Genomic DNA, 15,142 nt, shown 5'->3' with positions numbered 1-15,142 from the left:
GCTGAGCGGAGGGCGGGCCGGGCTGAGGGGAGCGGAGCTGAGCGGAGGGCGGGCCGGGCTGAGGGGAGAGCGCAGTGCGGGGCGGGCTGAGGGTGCGGAGGGCGGAGCGCGGGGCGGGCTAAAGGGAGCGGAGCCATGGCGGGGCCGCTGTGCCAGGGCTGGGGCCTGGGGGTTGCCCTGCGGAGCCGCGCCGCGCTCCGGCCTCTCGGGCTGCTGGCACCGCCGGCACGGGGGGTGCTGGGGCCGGCAGCGGGGTCGGGAACGACAACGGGATCGGGAGAGGCGGCGCTGGAGGAGAACCCCTTCTATGGGAAGTACCGGCACAAGATCCAGGAGCTGCGGAGGTGGGCCCTGCGGGAGGCGGCGGCGGGACCGGGGTGGGCGGGCTGTGCTTTGCGAAACGGACGTGCCTGGGGAGCGCTTTCTTGAAGGAGGGATGCCGTTCTGTTCTAGCTTTTCGCCGTCAGGAGAAACTCGATTAGTTTAGGCCAACTGCCTTGAAATTCACTTGTAGTTGACACTAGGTCAGTGAGGATCGTCTCCCAACGTGGTCAGATTGATAAGAGATAGTTTTACGAAGATTAAATGAAAATTTTAAGTTAAGAACATGAATCAGTATCATAGTAAACATTTTAAGAGGCCAAGTGATGTTTATCACCCAGGAATGCTTTCCACCTTTGTAAACCTTTGGAACAGGCAAAGAGTCCTCCAACTTTGGAAACCATTGGAGCAGGCAAAGAGTATTCCAACTTACAGTCTTCCATTTTATTATAAAGGAGGATTTGAACAGAATATGACTAGGCAGAAGTTGAGTCTTATTTTAGGAGTAAGTCTATCTTCTGGCAAGACCACAATAAAACAGCACATAGAAGTATTATGGTTTTGAATTTTCCTGATAAAGATGGATTACCTTACTTAGCATCATAAATCAATGAAGCAAAAGACTGCACAGACTCACTCACGGAACAGTGGAATGGCTTGGGTTGGAAAGCACCTTAGAGATCAACCACTTCCAACCCTCCTGCCATGGGCAGGGACAACTCCCACTGGGACAGGTTGCTCAGAGCCCCATCCAACCTGGTCTTGTTGGAATGCAGTGCCAAAAACAAATCCAAAGCCTTGGGTCATAGGAGATACTGTGCAACAGCTGTCACAGTTTCTTAACTGTGCATTGATTTTTCCTGTTTATTATCATAATTAAAAAATTAAGAATATTAAAAGCAAATTGGAATGTTTTTGTTCTGTGAATTTATGTCCAGTTGGACAAGGAGCAAGGAGTTGGACTTGGACTTATGGGTCCCTTCCAACTTGAGCTGTTCTATTGCTCTGTTTTACTGTTAACAATCCCTGCTCCAATTCAGGTCCAGTCCAGATGTGTTTGAATCCCGTATGGAAAAAAGAAGTGAAGTGAAAAAGCAGCCCGTGGGACATTCCAAACAAGGAGAGTTTATCAGATGCATGGAGGAAAAGGCAAGGCCAATTTTCTTTGTAAATCACATACATTGAAGCTCTAATGTTATTTTTATAGGATCAGCATAATGCTACAAACTTGAAGTATCCCTATCAGTAGGAGCTCTGAAATTTCACTCTTTGATGGCTAAAAGCATTGTCCTGTATTATTTTTAGACTGTGAATTTTCTGATTGAAACCTTGTTTAAGTTTAATTAGTTCCAGATTAGTTTGGCCAGAGGAGTGACAGAATCCTGCATTTATCATTTTTTTAGTGAAAGCAAGAAAGCTGTTCAATAATATTGGATCCAAAATGCATAATAGTTTCCTTTTGACTAATCCTTTGTGGCCTTGAAATTCATAATTCACATTAAGTTACTAATCTTATTTACTTCACCTAATCAATCACTTATTTTATTAAAAATACACTGCAGTGATCTTCAAGAATCTTGAGCTCCCATTCTGGAGTTTTTGTCAGCAGGCAGGTTATGTGTGGCAGGGAAGGCAAATCAGTGGTATTGTGCCATTAGCTGTAAAACTAAAGAAGAATGTTTTCTTGCAGGCAGAAGGCTTGGGCAGCAAGACATCAAAGGGAGGATTCACAAAGGATAAGGTAAGAGAAATGAACCCAAGTGTTAGGAGGGGACATGGTGGCAAGGCAAGGGTGTGGATTAACTTGTATTGCCACAGCCAGTTTCAGTCAAGAACACGTTGATATAAACCTGGTGTTCCTTATGCTGAATTTGAGTGTTAGACCTTGGTTTACTGTTGGTATCCTGTTCAACCTTAAAACTCCTGGCACTCCGGGTTTTTATTGCCCTGTCCTTTTTCTGTGACACCCCAGAAATGCCTTCCAATTGGGGCACATGTTCTGAACATTAAATGGAAAGGGCTAAGCTCCTTTTACAGCATGGAAATACATTTGCAGTGATCAGCCAGCCCAGGGACAAGAGAATTCTATTTCACATTATTTTATTTTGGTGAATCTTCAGTGTAAATCTGCCAAAGAGGACATCTTTGAGATGGCTGAAGGCAAAAGGCTGCAGCTTCTCTTGCAGCTTCAGCAGAGATCTGCACAACTGGAGCAAAGCATGTGCCGTGTCCTGAAAAAATCTATTCTGCCTCAGTGTGTGAATCCACTTCTCAGTGTGTTGCTGCTGTATTTTATTTGGCAATTAAAGGGACTAAGTAACACTGTAAATTGAATCAAGTTCCTCTAGGTTGAGTTTGTTCTCTTTAATTGCATCCATTCATTCTGGATTCTTACAAGGTCAGAGAATTGCCATCATGCCAGATTCTTTCTGCTTTCTCTTGCAGACACTTGATTCAATCCTTAATGTTGAGATGGTGAAAGAAAAATCAGCAGAGGAGATAACGCAGGTGATGGATTTAAATGGAATAAACTTTGCCTCACATCTGTGCTTAATAGTAATCTATGTGTAAGGATGAGAATTTTACTTAGACTGAAGAATAAAACACAACTGTGGATGTATATTTACAAAAAGCATATTCACATGGGTATCCATAGAAGATAAATTTTTCTCCATCTAGGTAAGTCCTAGGATGTGCTAGGAAGTACAGGTACACTGGGTATTGCCATCCTGCTGTGGTGAAGAAAGACTTAACACAGAGGAGCATCATGCAAAGGCTTCTGTTAAAAATGTTTTGTATGTTCTTTATTAAAAAAAACACCACCACCAAAAAAGCCAACTAAAAGTCATTAGTGTGACTGTTGGGACAAATGTGAGAAGCACTTCTCATGGTTAATAAACACTGAGCCACCTCTGAGCACACTGCTGATTTCTGTTACCTGGTTGGAATCTGTCCTTTGGTACATCTGGAACCTTTGCAGAAATATGTTGCATTAACAGGAAAGTCAGTCAGGCTTGATTGAAAAATTACTTCCCAAAGTGCTTACAAAGGTTAGTTGATGCTTTAAAGCATTTAACATTATTGCTAAATGCTGGACTTTAACTGTATCTCATCTTCTTTGTTTTCTGCAGATTTGGAATCAGTATTTTTCTGCAAAAGACACAGTTTATGCTGTTATTCCTGTAAGTACTTCCTTTATAGTTCTGCACTTGAAAAGCCAGCATGCAAAGCTTTCCTTTCCAACTGAGATTCTGCTGCTTTTAAAAGCAGTCATTAAAGGAAAGTGGTTTTCAAGAACAAGCTTACTTTCTTGGCTGAGTGATGTTATTGCCCCAAACAAAGGCTTTTGTTTTCAGAAATATATCCCTTTTTTTCTCACTCAAAGGAGTCTCAATAAATCAAGGACCTTTTTCTGCACACCTGGCTGGAATTTCCAGGCTTATTTTAATACAAGCATCCAATGCTTTATGCAAGGCCCTAGTGTTTATTAAGTAGCATTTGTATTTTTAGAGTTATTTTTCTCAGAGTTGCCGGTTTCTTTGCCCTCTTCCCTGAAGCACAGGCAGCTGCCTCAAGGTTTATGTGGCAGTCCAAGAGCACTTGGCTGGTAACTTGCATGTGGCTAATCACTTAGGACTTGCTTTCATACATTTACAATTATTGGCAGCAGTGTCTTTCTTGAGATTGCGGGTGTTTCCTGAGATAAGATCATACTTCTTACTCCTGATAACTTTTCCAGATGTTAACTGTTCTTAGTTTGCATTAGGTTGAAGGAGACTTTTTTCACTTTAAAGATTTCTCTTTATTTCAGGGTCATTCCGTGATTGCATCTCTTAAATCTGTCTTTTCACAACTGTGTGTTCCTTAAGTTCTTGAAACCTCATTTAGATCTGGGGTCTGATTTGTAATTGTATTTGGCCCTTTGAGCTGCAACTGAATTCAGTGGGAGGCAGTATTCTAGATGTGTGAAGTGCTGTATGCTCTGAAAGTGGAAGTGTGGGATTTGAAGTCAAGCAGCTGCATGTTTTGGTTTTCCCAACATGTGGATGTTGTGAAAATAGTTTGACTTACACTTTTACTGTAGCAGAGGGCCAAAGCCAGGGACTCCAGTTAAAATGTCGTCTTTCATTAGTGGGGCTGGCAGTGTGCTTTGGTGCACTGTTTTAGGAGGAGTGTTGGAAGCTTTTTAAGGCTTCAATGCAAACCAGATCCCAGGCACATTAGGAAGCAGTTCATGGTGTCACAAGGGGGAAAAAACCCCTTTGTCTTTTGCCAGAAGCTTTTTGTTGGCTGAAAGAAAGGCCTTGCATAATTCTCCCATGCTCAAAAGTACACACAAAGGAATTTCTTCTTGATGAATGGCATATGTTTTGTTTTCTGAACACCTAAGAGTAGATATTAATACAGTGCTGGGAAGAAAAGAAATTAGGCAAAAGATCTGGGGAAACACAGAGAACGTGTGAATGAAATTGCCAGGTTTCATCAGGGCTGAAATAGGGTAGTGGTTTTAATTTAAACCTAAGCAATAAGTATGTTATTGAGTGTATAGATGGGCTGCAGTTTTATACTGAAAAACAGATGACAATGATGTAAATCCACCGTTTGGAGCCAGGGATGTGTTGTCTCGCTCAGCTGTTGACACTACATGATGCAGTGGAGCAATTACTGAAAGAGGATGTAAGCCTCAGGCTTGGGGCCCCCACACGCAAGGAATGAAGCTCTGGATCCAAGGATTTTGCTGCTGCATCTTAGAGACAGCCTTGTTAAAACAGGATGCTGATGACTTTTAGGTAAATAAGAACTAAATGCAGTTTTCCAGGCACTCATTGCCATCTGTCCCCACAGCGGGACCTTCTCCAGATGGAAGCTGTACCCTCTAAAGATTAGTGAGGTGATTGTGAACAGCTCTGCATCCACGTTTGTGTTATGAAAATTGAACTTCTCTTTCTCCTTCCCCAAAGGCAGACAAGTTTGATTTGATGTGGAAGAGAGCCCAGAAGTGTCCATCGGTACGTACAGCAGTGTGTGGCTGTAGAGCTGTAATGCTTCTCCAGAGCCTGATCCATTAACTTTTGACCCTCCTGTGTTCATACCTGTTGTATCAGCCTGATCAGTAAAATAAAATCCAGGTGTTCAAACACTTGTCCTGGTGCTCAGATAAAGCAGTGCCTATTCATATGTATGAAACAGATTGGTCTAGACAGAAGAGATGAAGGGTTGAGAGAGCAGCAGCACAGAATCTCCCGGGGAATGGAGAACTTACTGGGTTGATGGATTATTCCCACCTACTTGACTTGCCAAGAGGAAGATCAAATGTATCTGGCTTCCCAAGCTACTTGGAGATTGGGTAGTTATTTATAGCCTGAAGTGCGTTTCTGTACACTGCACTGGCATTCAGTCAGGTATCCTGCAAGATTTTCTGCTCCCATGTTGTCCTTCCCTTGGTGTGGGAGCACGTCTGTAGCCTGTGGAGCTGTATTGATAGGCTGTAAATGTCTAAATAGAACATGCTTGCTGCCTGTTCTGGAGCAGCTGATAAAATGAGAGGATTAAATGCTCTGCTCCTTACCTTATTTTTGACCATTTCTGCTGTTAGTTTTCTAGGTGAGATCAAAAAGGTCAGAGGCTGAATGTTCTCCACTCTCTCTTCCTTTTTATGTCTCAAAATACTGACAAAAGTATTTGTCAAGATATTTGCTAATGAATTAATACTGATAGGGTAATTTTGCTTTATTGTGTGCTTTGAAGTCTGATTCTTGCTGTCCTGTCACTTGTGATGGGACGAAGAAACTTTTTTCTGTTGTGGTTCTCTCACTAAAACATTAATGCTGGAGTCCAGTGTGACACAGGCATCATTTTGTTCTATGTAAGGGAAAATTTGTTTGTTTTTTTATCATTTCTCTGCAGTTTCTGTATGCTTTGCCAAGAAAAGAAGGCTATGAGTTCTTTGTGGGGCAGTGGTCTGGAACAGAATTACACTTCACTTCCCTGATAAATGTTCAGGTGAGTGTTTGAGATAAAAAGTTCAAAACTGACTTAGGATCCAGAAATAGATAGTATCAGCATATTGCAATATATGATATTTACTAAGTAGTTTAGCCAATAGGTTGTCTAGCTTAACCTGAAAAGAATTATCTTGACAATAGCTGTTATTAATTATGGTTTAATTGTACATTAGTTGCAGGTAAATTAGTAAAGTTATGGGTATTAAGTGTCTCTGTAGTGTAGAGGATAATGAGGTAGAAATTCAGTAGACTCAAAACATGAGCAAGAGCCAAGCTTTTTAGAACTGTTTGTGCAAGCTACTTAAAATACCAGTAGATGCTGTAAGATTAAATATCTTCCTAAAAATTGTGAGTACTTTTAAATGCAAAATGGTCTTTAGTCAAGTTAAAAAACAACCTAACTCTGCAAATCCCTTGTTTTCTGTAAATACCAAGAATAATGAATTTCTAATTAGAACTGACCCTTAAGCCCTGGGAAGTAACTGCCTCTTTGGCAGTTAATGCTCCAAGTTTTGTAATCAAGCAGCCAAATCTGCATTGGGGTGAAGGTTTTTATGGGATACTGACAGGTTTCTTTCTCTCCTTCAGACCCAAGGTGAAACTGCTCCAAGCCAGTTGGTCTTGTACCATTATCCTGATCTGCAGAAGGAGAAAGGGATAGTACTAATGACAGCAGAAATGGACTCCAAGTTCTTGGTAAGAGAAGTCTGCTCATTGGCTTCCTTCATTTTATGCTGCAACTCCTCCTACAGTTTTGAATTAAAATCAAATTACAGTGAAGCCTTTCAAAGACCCTTTGCCAAAGAATGGTCTCACTGTCTTTCTTTAAACTAATGTACTTAAGGCTAGGAAAAGTCAGAAGGGAATCATCAGTCTTTGGTAATTTCAGTTCATGTATTCTTTTTTTTTTTTTTTTTTTTTTTAATTGGGTATTATAGTTGATAGTTGTAAAAGAGCAAAGCTTCTGTTTTTCTTACTAACAGAAGCAAATTTAAATGAAAGCTGTTGCTACCTGCAAACAAGTTAAAGCAGTATTTGAAGCTTCATCCAGTTTGTTAGAGCAGGAGACTCCAGAGTTGTGTGTTCAGTTTGTGCACACCTGTGCTCTTTCCCTCTGTGTGGGCACACTATTATTGGCATGACTACTAGTGCCTGGACTGGTGGCACTGGGCACTCTAGTGGTGGAACAGAATCATTAAAATATCCCTCCTCTGACTGACCTCCTGACTCCCCCTCTGAAACAATGAGTGGAGTAATTGATAATGCTTTTCTTTTTCCCTGTTGGATCTCGGAGCAAACAATCGATCTTTGCAAGTAGGTCAGCTGTAAGAAGGGAAAAATGAGGACTTGGTGCATCTTGGAGTGGGCAGGCATCACAAAAGACACACTTGACCTCTGAGGCAGATGCACAGCAGGAGAGTTGCTAAAACACAAGGTGCTGAAGTGTTTAAGTAGGTCAGGAGCCACAGGGAGGTGGTTTCTTAAGAGATTTGCTGAACTAAGGTGACTCGGAGTTGAGGCACGTGGTGAGTAGGAGTGTGGCGTTTCTTTAGCAGTGGGACACTGGCACAGCCCCACCCCATGGTAACAGCTCTGTTCTCACTCCCAGGTGGTCCATGATGCCCAGTGTTTGGCCAACCAGGTGCAGCTGTTCTATGCCACGGATCGCTCCGAGACCTACGGATTAGTGGAGACCTTCAACTACAGATCCAGTGAATTCAAATACATGTCAGTTATAGCAGAGCTTGAGCAAAGTGGGCTTGGAAGAGAACTGAGACGTGGGCAGGCTTCTGACAAGTCATAGAGCATGGCCTGTGGTGAAAGGAGCCAGCAGAAGCAGGAGGTCCTAGGAGGAATGGTCCAGTGTCTTCTGTATTGCCACTTGGATTTGGCCACAGAAGGAGTCTGCAGACATCCTGAGAGAATGACAGTCAAGCCTGTCTGGCATTGATGCAAGATGAGGACTTGGGCCATTTGAACACAGTAACTAATTGCTAAAAAATGGAGCCCAGTACTTCAGTGTAACTTCATCAGAAAGAGCCATTTTCCCCTCTTGTAACTTCCTGCTGCCTGCTGGATTGTGGAAATCTGAAATAAAGTGACAAAAGGGGAACTGTGTAACGGGCTGTACTGACATCAGGAAAGAGATGACAATCAGTATTTCTTCTCAGTAAACGCATTTTAAATGCCCTCCACCATTATAATTGCATGGTTCAGTGCTTTTTAATCTGTGTGGAATTCATACAGGCTTGTCCATCAAGAAGAAAGAATAGGAGCAATGGTCTAAGACAGACATCTCTTTGTTTCTTTGTGAGGTTTCTTACACAGATGTATATTGTGGTCTGGGCTTTTCTCAGGATTAAAAAAAACAGTCTCACTAGATTTGTTCTGGGAATTTTCTGCTTCGTAATTGATTTATTAATTGTCTCCTGTTGTGCTGTTTCTGTATTTGAGATGTTTTTGAGCAGTATGAACATGGTTTTATTTTTTAGTATATTTTTAATAATGTAGAGGAATCACTGCCTGTTTTACAGGATTATTTTTTCTCAGGCTGGCATCTAGTCAGCCAAGTCACAAATGGCATTTGAAGGAACAAAAAATAACTCTTGTTCCCACTTCAGGAAAGGCACTATCCATAATAAAGGAAAGATGGACTGGCATAGTGACAGAGAGACTCACCAGCCTCTTGTTTGTCAAGTGAAAAAAATGTCTTGGTATAAAAATGCAGACCTGCTTTAACACAGCAGTGTTGGTAAGAGCCTGGGTTTACAGACTGCGGCAGGTTGGGGGTTTTAAACCTGCCCCAAGCAAAAGAATCCCAGGACTGATGCTTTGAGTTTCTCTTGTGTTCATCCCAGCAGAGGCAGCAGCACATCCATGGACAAGGACACTGCAGCAGTGTGGTGTGCAGCCTGTGGGGTTACCAGCACTGCCACCACTGCACAGGGGGACACAGGACAGCCAGGAGCTTCCAGGAGCCACTCTGAAATGCTTCCCATGTCTACATCAGACCCCCAGCACTAACTCATCCTTAGCACTAATTATCTCTGGGCCACATTGCACCTTGTCAGCCTGCTGGAGCTGGCAAGCGTTCATTCCCTCCTTTGCTAGAGAAAGGGAGGAAAGAAGGATCTGCAGTTTGTCTCTCTGTAGGAGGGTGTGGCTGGTATCAATTTTCTTCATTAACCACAACCTGATGAGAAGCTGTGATGAGTTATGAAGGTTTCTTACAGCATCTTTTTGCTGTGTACTTGTAGGATCCTGTTGCTGTAATGCCCACTGTCACTCTAATTCTCAGCCCCTTCTTTGCACTACATGGCCTTTGAAAGTCCCTTCCAACCCAGCCCATTCTCTGATTTTATGACATGAACACTTCAGCTGAGCACTAAAGCAGTTTTTTGTTGAGGTCTATTTTATCACCAACTCTTAGATGTTAGGTGTGAACTCCTGTCCATTCAGGAATTGCAGGATGTTTCTAGAAGAGGCAGAGCGTCTCTTGGGGCCTTGCTGAAAGGAGATGCTCCCTGGTATTGTCTTTTGGCTTCTGTTCGCTGAGTGTGTGCAGAGCAGTCTGCAGAGCAGGGGAATAATGAATCGCGGCAGGCGTGGATAGGACTGTGATAATCTGAACAGCAAGTCACCTTTATTAAAAGGCATTTCTACTTAGGGTTTTTGGAGTTCATGCTCCATTTATCGTTTTTCCTTAGCTGATAGAAGGGCTGTTTTGATTAATAATTCACTTCCTGCTTTGAAAATGTCGAAGTTGCTGTGTTCATTTTTAATGTAGCTATAATGTAACATCCCTGAGAGTGAAATCTAAGGCTTCCAAATCTACACCTCAGCCTCTTTCTGAGCATAAAGGATCAAATTCTCAGGTATAAGGCTGTAGTGATCTACCTGTAGTTTTGAGTGGTGTTTTTTTCTTAAACCCATCATGTGATTTTTTTTCCTAAAATAAGAACTTCTCCGGGGCTTAAAAAGGCAGAAATGGCCAGTGATGAGCCTAAAACTGGGAAGAAGACCCATAATAAAAAGGTCCAGCAGAATCTAATCCTCTATCCCCCTGAATGACTGCTGCAAGGGGGAGTAACCCAGCTGAAGAAGTGGCCCTACAAACCACCCTTGCTGCACAAACCAGCAGTGATTTGTGGCTGTGTGGCTTCTCCAGTGCCTGGGATGCATTTGTGCATGAACTGTGCTGCCTGGCACAGCCATGGCACAGCTGACCACGGGCATGGATGGGCCCTACAAGCTGCAGAGTGGACACAGGCCCCCGGGGCTGTCTGGCTTTGTGCAAATCAGCAGCTGCGCTAGTTTTAAGCCACTAAAAAGTCACATGGAATTTGTAAGATTTGATGCCCTTAGGATCTGTGCTGAGTCTTAGGGCTGGTGAAAATTAACGCTGTTAGGCTGGGCATGGGGAGAGAGGTAGCAGAGGGAGAAGGTGGCTGTGGGATTCATGTGCCATCCAGCCACTAGAGGGAAGGTTTGTCTCCTGATTCTGAGCTCTGGGCACACACAGAGCTTGTCTCGGCCTGTCTGCTCGGCTTTGTGAACTTTGTGAGTTGTGTGCTGAGAACCATATAGATGCTCAGGCTGCTCCTGAATGGTCCATAACGAGCTGGGCTGTGCTGAGTTCAGCTCATGGTTCCACCAGCCCCTTGTCCCAGATCCTACCTGAGCTGCCGCGGGAGGGCGAACGTCCTGCAGTAGTTTCCCAGCATGTTTTGCTGATTGCCGGTCTTTTTTGGAAATGCACCATCTCAAGATGGATATGGCTGGTTTTAGTAGCTGTCAAATGGGCACGCTCAGGGAGAAGAAGCCCAAGACTCCCAGTGGCCCCATGTAAACTTCAGCCCCTGCAGCATCCTGCAGCGAGGTGCTGTAGGAGCCCCCTCAGTGCTGTGGTCTGCCTCCAGCTGGAGGAGAGCCCAGGATGGGGATGTGGCAGGCATTCCCGCTGGGAGTGGTGGAGCAAGTTTTGCAGGCAGAGGCTCTTTGTTTCCAGCATCCCAAACCTCTGGGTTGCCCACCCGCCCCCGTCACCCTGGGGAGATAAACCCAGAGCCCGTCCTGCTCCCCAGGGAGGAGGTGGCAGACGAAGCAATCAAGGAAGTGCAGATTGATGGACGACGTTCTTACCCTCCCCTAAAATGATGACTGCAGTGCCTGGCTTTTTTCCCTGTGCCTTAGAAAATGGCAAGACTCCAGTGCCCTCTGACCCACGGCTGTTCTCACTCCGTGTCTGAGTTTGCGCAGGACATGGTGGAGCGGAGCAGAGCAGGGGAACTGACTGTTCTCCACGCTGCATAGCTGTTTTCTGGACACGTCCTGTTTCTCTCTGGGAATAACCAGAGCAAACCCACCGCTCCCTTTGCTTTGCTTCTGGTCTGCACAGGCATTCACAGCCTTCCAGCCCTGTCTGGGAACAAGCATCTCCGCCGCTGCTGAAGTGGCAGTGCCCATGAGGTGCCGTGCAGGGCATTGTGTGAGAGCCCAGCGCAGTGGTGGGTGCTGGCAGGGGGCTCCCCCCTCCGTGTCCTGACAAGCCTTGCGAAGCTGCTTCGCTGCCCTGGGCCTCTTCCCGTGCCTGCCCGTGAGCTCCGATGGAGCCGCCCAGTGCTCCGGGCTCGCTTCCGTCCTGCTTCCTTCCCCCGATAAATTCAGCCGTGCACCTGCCTTCAGGAGCGAGGCCAGCATTCCCCTCTTCCTTCCTCCAGGGAAGACAAATGCCCTCTTCACAATAATGCATCCCTCCTTTCCCAAAGCTGTCCCTCGGACCTTTTCCTCTCTCCCAAGTGACTCCTGCTTCCCCTCCCCACAGCTGGGATACTGGGTAGCTCTGGGACTGTGGGCTCTCCACTTTTTAAGGTTTCCAAAACCTCTTGTGAGGGGGTAAGTCCCTGAGCAGGAGGTGCTGCTCACCCCTATGGACTCGTGGGGCTGCAGCTGATGTAACTCAAGCCCTCCTGCTGTTCTCCTGGCCCCTCTCTTTTGGCTCCAGACTGCTGAGGGTGGGAGGACCCCATCTTGCCTCCAAGTATTTTGGCTCCATCTTGCCTGGATGTAAATCCTGGCTATGAGTTGCCTTTGGGATCTTTGCTATTCAGCCAAGCCCCCTCACTTTTGGATTTCTGCCCATTTTCTGCAGGGATTTCAGTTGAAAGTTTCCTCCTGGCTTGGCATTTGCTGTTGGGAGTTACATCTGCTTCACAGACCTCCACTTCCCGCTCACAAGGTCTGAGGACATTTTGTTGTTTCCTGCATCCCAAGTCCCCAGGATGGAGGACAGCAGCATTGCTCAGCCCTTGTTGGGACTTGGGGTGGCTGTAATGAGCATCCCGCACTGGAGATGAGAAAAGACTTTGCCTGAACCTGCTGGAGTCAGGAATGTGGCTGGTTTGCTGGTAACCAGGAAGAGTCTGCTGGATTACTTGAGCTTGATCCTGATTTTAGGGGTGTTACTTGGACCTGAGACTACCTGCAGTGAGCAGGACAAGGCTGATGTGGAGAAGGCTCAGCCTGCAGGTCCAGGGAGAATGCATACACAGAGCTGGGCTCTGAGGTTATGGCTGTTGTACTGGGTTAGCTGGTGATGGTGGTGGTGGGAAGCAGCTGGACAGATGAATTTCACAGCTTGTGCTTCCCTCCTGTCTCAAGAGCTGTGCAGGGCACTTCACCTCAAGGTTTTACCTTTTCTGCAGATGTGACACACCTCGGCCATCTCATGCTGTAGTGGATGCAGAGCACAGATGAATCCTGCATGTCCTTGGTGTGTCCTCCTGTCACCTGGTTCAGGACCTGCCCTTCAGCCATGTCTCAAGTGGGGACAGGCAGAAAAGCAAGGGGCTTCTGGGGTGTGCAAGCTCCAATTCCTTTCAGCTCCAGTCAAAATTGATCCACCAGTGGCTGCTGCCCAATTAAATGGGCCCTACAGTGTCTTCTTCACTTCTAATAACATGCTGCTGCAGGTGCCAATGAGTTCCTATTGTACTTGCACCAAACCAACCTCACAGAGAGAGGGAGGAAAGGAGAGTAAATGTTTTGCAGGGCTGGGCTGAGCTCCCTCGTGGCTGGCTGGTCTGGGAGGCTGCTGGATGAATTTATTTTTAAAGACTGCCTCTGAACATTGTGCCTCAAGAGCAAACCCTGGCATCACCTGCAGCTGAGAAGCTGTGTTCTGGGGAAGGGAGTCTGGATCCTGCAGAGATGCATCCTGCTGCCAGGCAGGGTTCAGGGAATCAACCCCTCATCCTAAACCCTCCAGATTTATGCCAACGTGCCCACCAGCCACATCCTCCTTGCCCTGTGCCCCACTCCCCAGCTCGCCCCATCACCTGCAAACGCTTGGCTTAACCCTAGTTTAACACACATGTAAGAAAGGCTAGAAACGTTTCCCTCACTAGAACTGTCCCGGTGCCAAACAATTTGCAGACCAGGCCAGAGCATCACACACGTCACCGTGCCAGGAAGGGAACGTGAGTGTCAGGGCCACGCTCTGCCTCCTCTGCTGCGACACCCGCCAGCACCACCCGTGGGGTGCACACCGGTGCTCCAGCCCCACCCGGGACTCTGACCCCAAAGCAGATCCCGGCTCCTGCCAAGCCATCCCACGCTGGCTGGCCGCTCCTGCCGGCGCCGAGCGTGCTGGCTCAGGCTTGCCCTTGCTGAGCAGGATTTAAACACCGCAGCGCGCTTCAGAACTCACCCCACCTCCGACAGAGACGGAAAGTAAGTGCTCTGGGCAGAGAAAGTTTTTCTCTTTCTTTCTTTTCCCCTCTCCGGCATTTCTCTTTTGGATGGCATCCAGCTTGGCCTGGCATGGAAACTCCCGGCTGTTTTTGTGTGTGTGCAGAGCGGGGAAGGATGAAGGGAAAGGGACTGTGAAAAGATGGGGGGAGGAGGGGAAAAGACTCCGGGATTTCATCTCCTTTCCCCAGCTCCCTGCTGTCCTGTGAAAGCCGGAGCCAGGCAGCGGCACGGGACTGCACGCCAAGAAGGATCTCAGCATCCAGGAATGGAGCGTGGGTGCGGGTGCGAGTGAGCGCCCACCCAGGAGCCTGCGAGCCCACGGCGGCGGATGGTGGGGGCTGGCAGGCCCGCTTCCAAGCGGGTTTTCCTGGGACAGCTGGAGCTGCCGGCAGGGTCAGGATGTGACATCACTGACCGGAGAAAAACCCTCGGCCCCGGCTTCTCTAACGAAACCCCCGTGAGCGCCGGAGCGAGGCAGTTCTTCCTGCCGCTGTTGCTGCTGCGATCCCCAAACTGCCAATAGTCCCGACAGAGAGCCTGGCTTGGACTTTGTATCTTTTTAATTTTTTTTTCTTTTTCCTGAATAAGAGCAGAAAGCGCAGCGGAGGGATTTGAGACTGGAAGCCGCCGTGCCGGGGGATGAGGTGAGTCCTGGGAGTAAAAAGCCAGCACCACGCTCCTGAGGATGCTCCTGGGGTGCTTTTAAGCTCGGAATGGGCAAGACCTGGCTTGGCATTAGCCTAGAAAAGAGCAATTCTTCACCCAGCTGGGCCATGGACGCCTGCAGAAGGCTCTTCCCCTTCCTCTGGGTGTCCCAGCTCAGCAGCCAGTGTGTAAATACCAGAGATCCCCTGTTTGGGGGACGCTGGGCAGGGATCCGTGCGAATGACCGGCGGTGCGCTGGGAAAGGGGGTCCCTCCAGGCAGAAAAGGGGGACAGGCAGGGGAAGGGGGACAGGCAGGGGAAGGGGGACAGGCAGGGGAAGGCACAGGCGTTTCCCGAACGGGACAGCGCCCGCAGCGGCTTTGCCGGTGTCGTAGGGAGGGTGGAAAGTTGTGGGTGGG

General features: G+C 46.9%; 1 protein-coding gene across 1 annotated transcript; it reads left to right on the top strand.

Moving 5' to 3' along the window:
• The first annotated feature begins 97 nt into the window (after positions 1-97).
• On the top strand, positions 98-8,708 carry ATPAF1 (ATP synthase mitochondrial F1 complex assembly factor 1). Its single transcript, XM_068198662.1, has 9 exons — positions 98-344; positions 1,362-1,470; positions 2,012-2,062; positions 2,767-2,829; positions 3,453-3,503; positions 5,283-5,330; positions 6,229-6,324; positions 6,915-7,022; positions 7,936-8,708. Exons 1-9 carry the CDS (start codon positions 136-138, stop codon positions 8,128-8,130), a joined length of 930 nt encoding a protein of 309 aa, XP_068054763.1. The 5' UTR covers positions 98-135; the 3' UTR covers positions 8,131-8,708.
• The last annotated feature ends 6,434 nt before the right edge of the window (positions 8,709-15,142 follow it).

This window comes from Anomalospiza imberbis, chromosome 9 (genome assembly GCF_031753505.1).
Source record: "Anomalospiza imberbis isolate Cuckoo-Finch-1a 21T00152 chromosome 9, ASM3175350v1, whole genome shotgun sequence".
In the NCBI taxonomy this organism is placed as follows: Eukaryota; Metazoa; Chordata; class Aves; order Passeriformes; family Viduidae; genus Anomalospiza; species Anomalospiza imberbis.
Note: the sequence above shows the minus strand (reverse complement) of the source record. Positions and strands in the feature narration are given on the sequence as shown.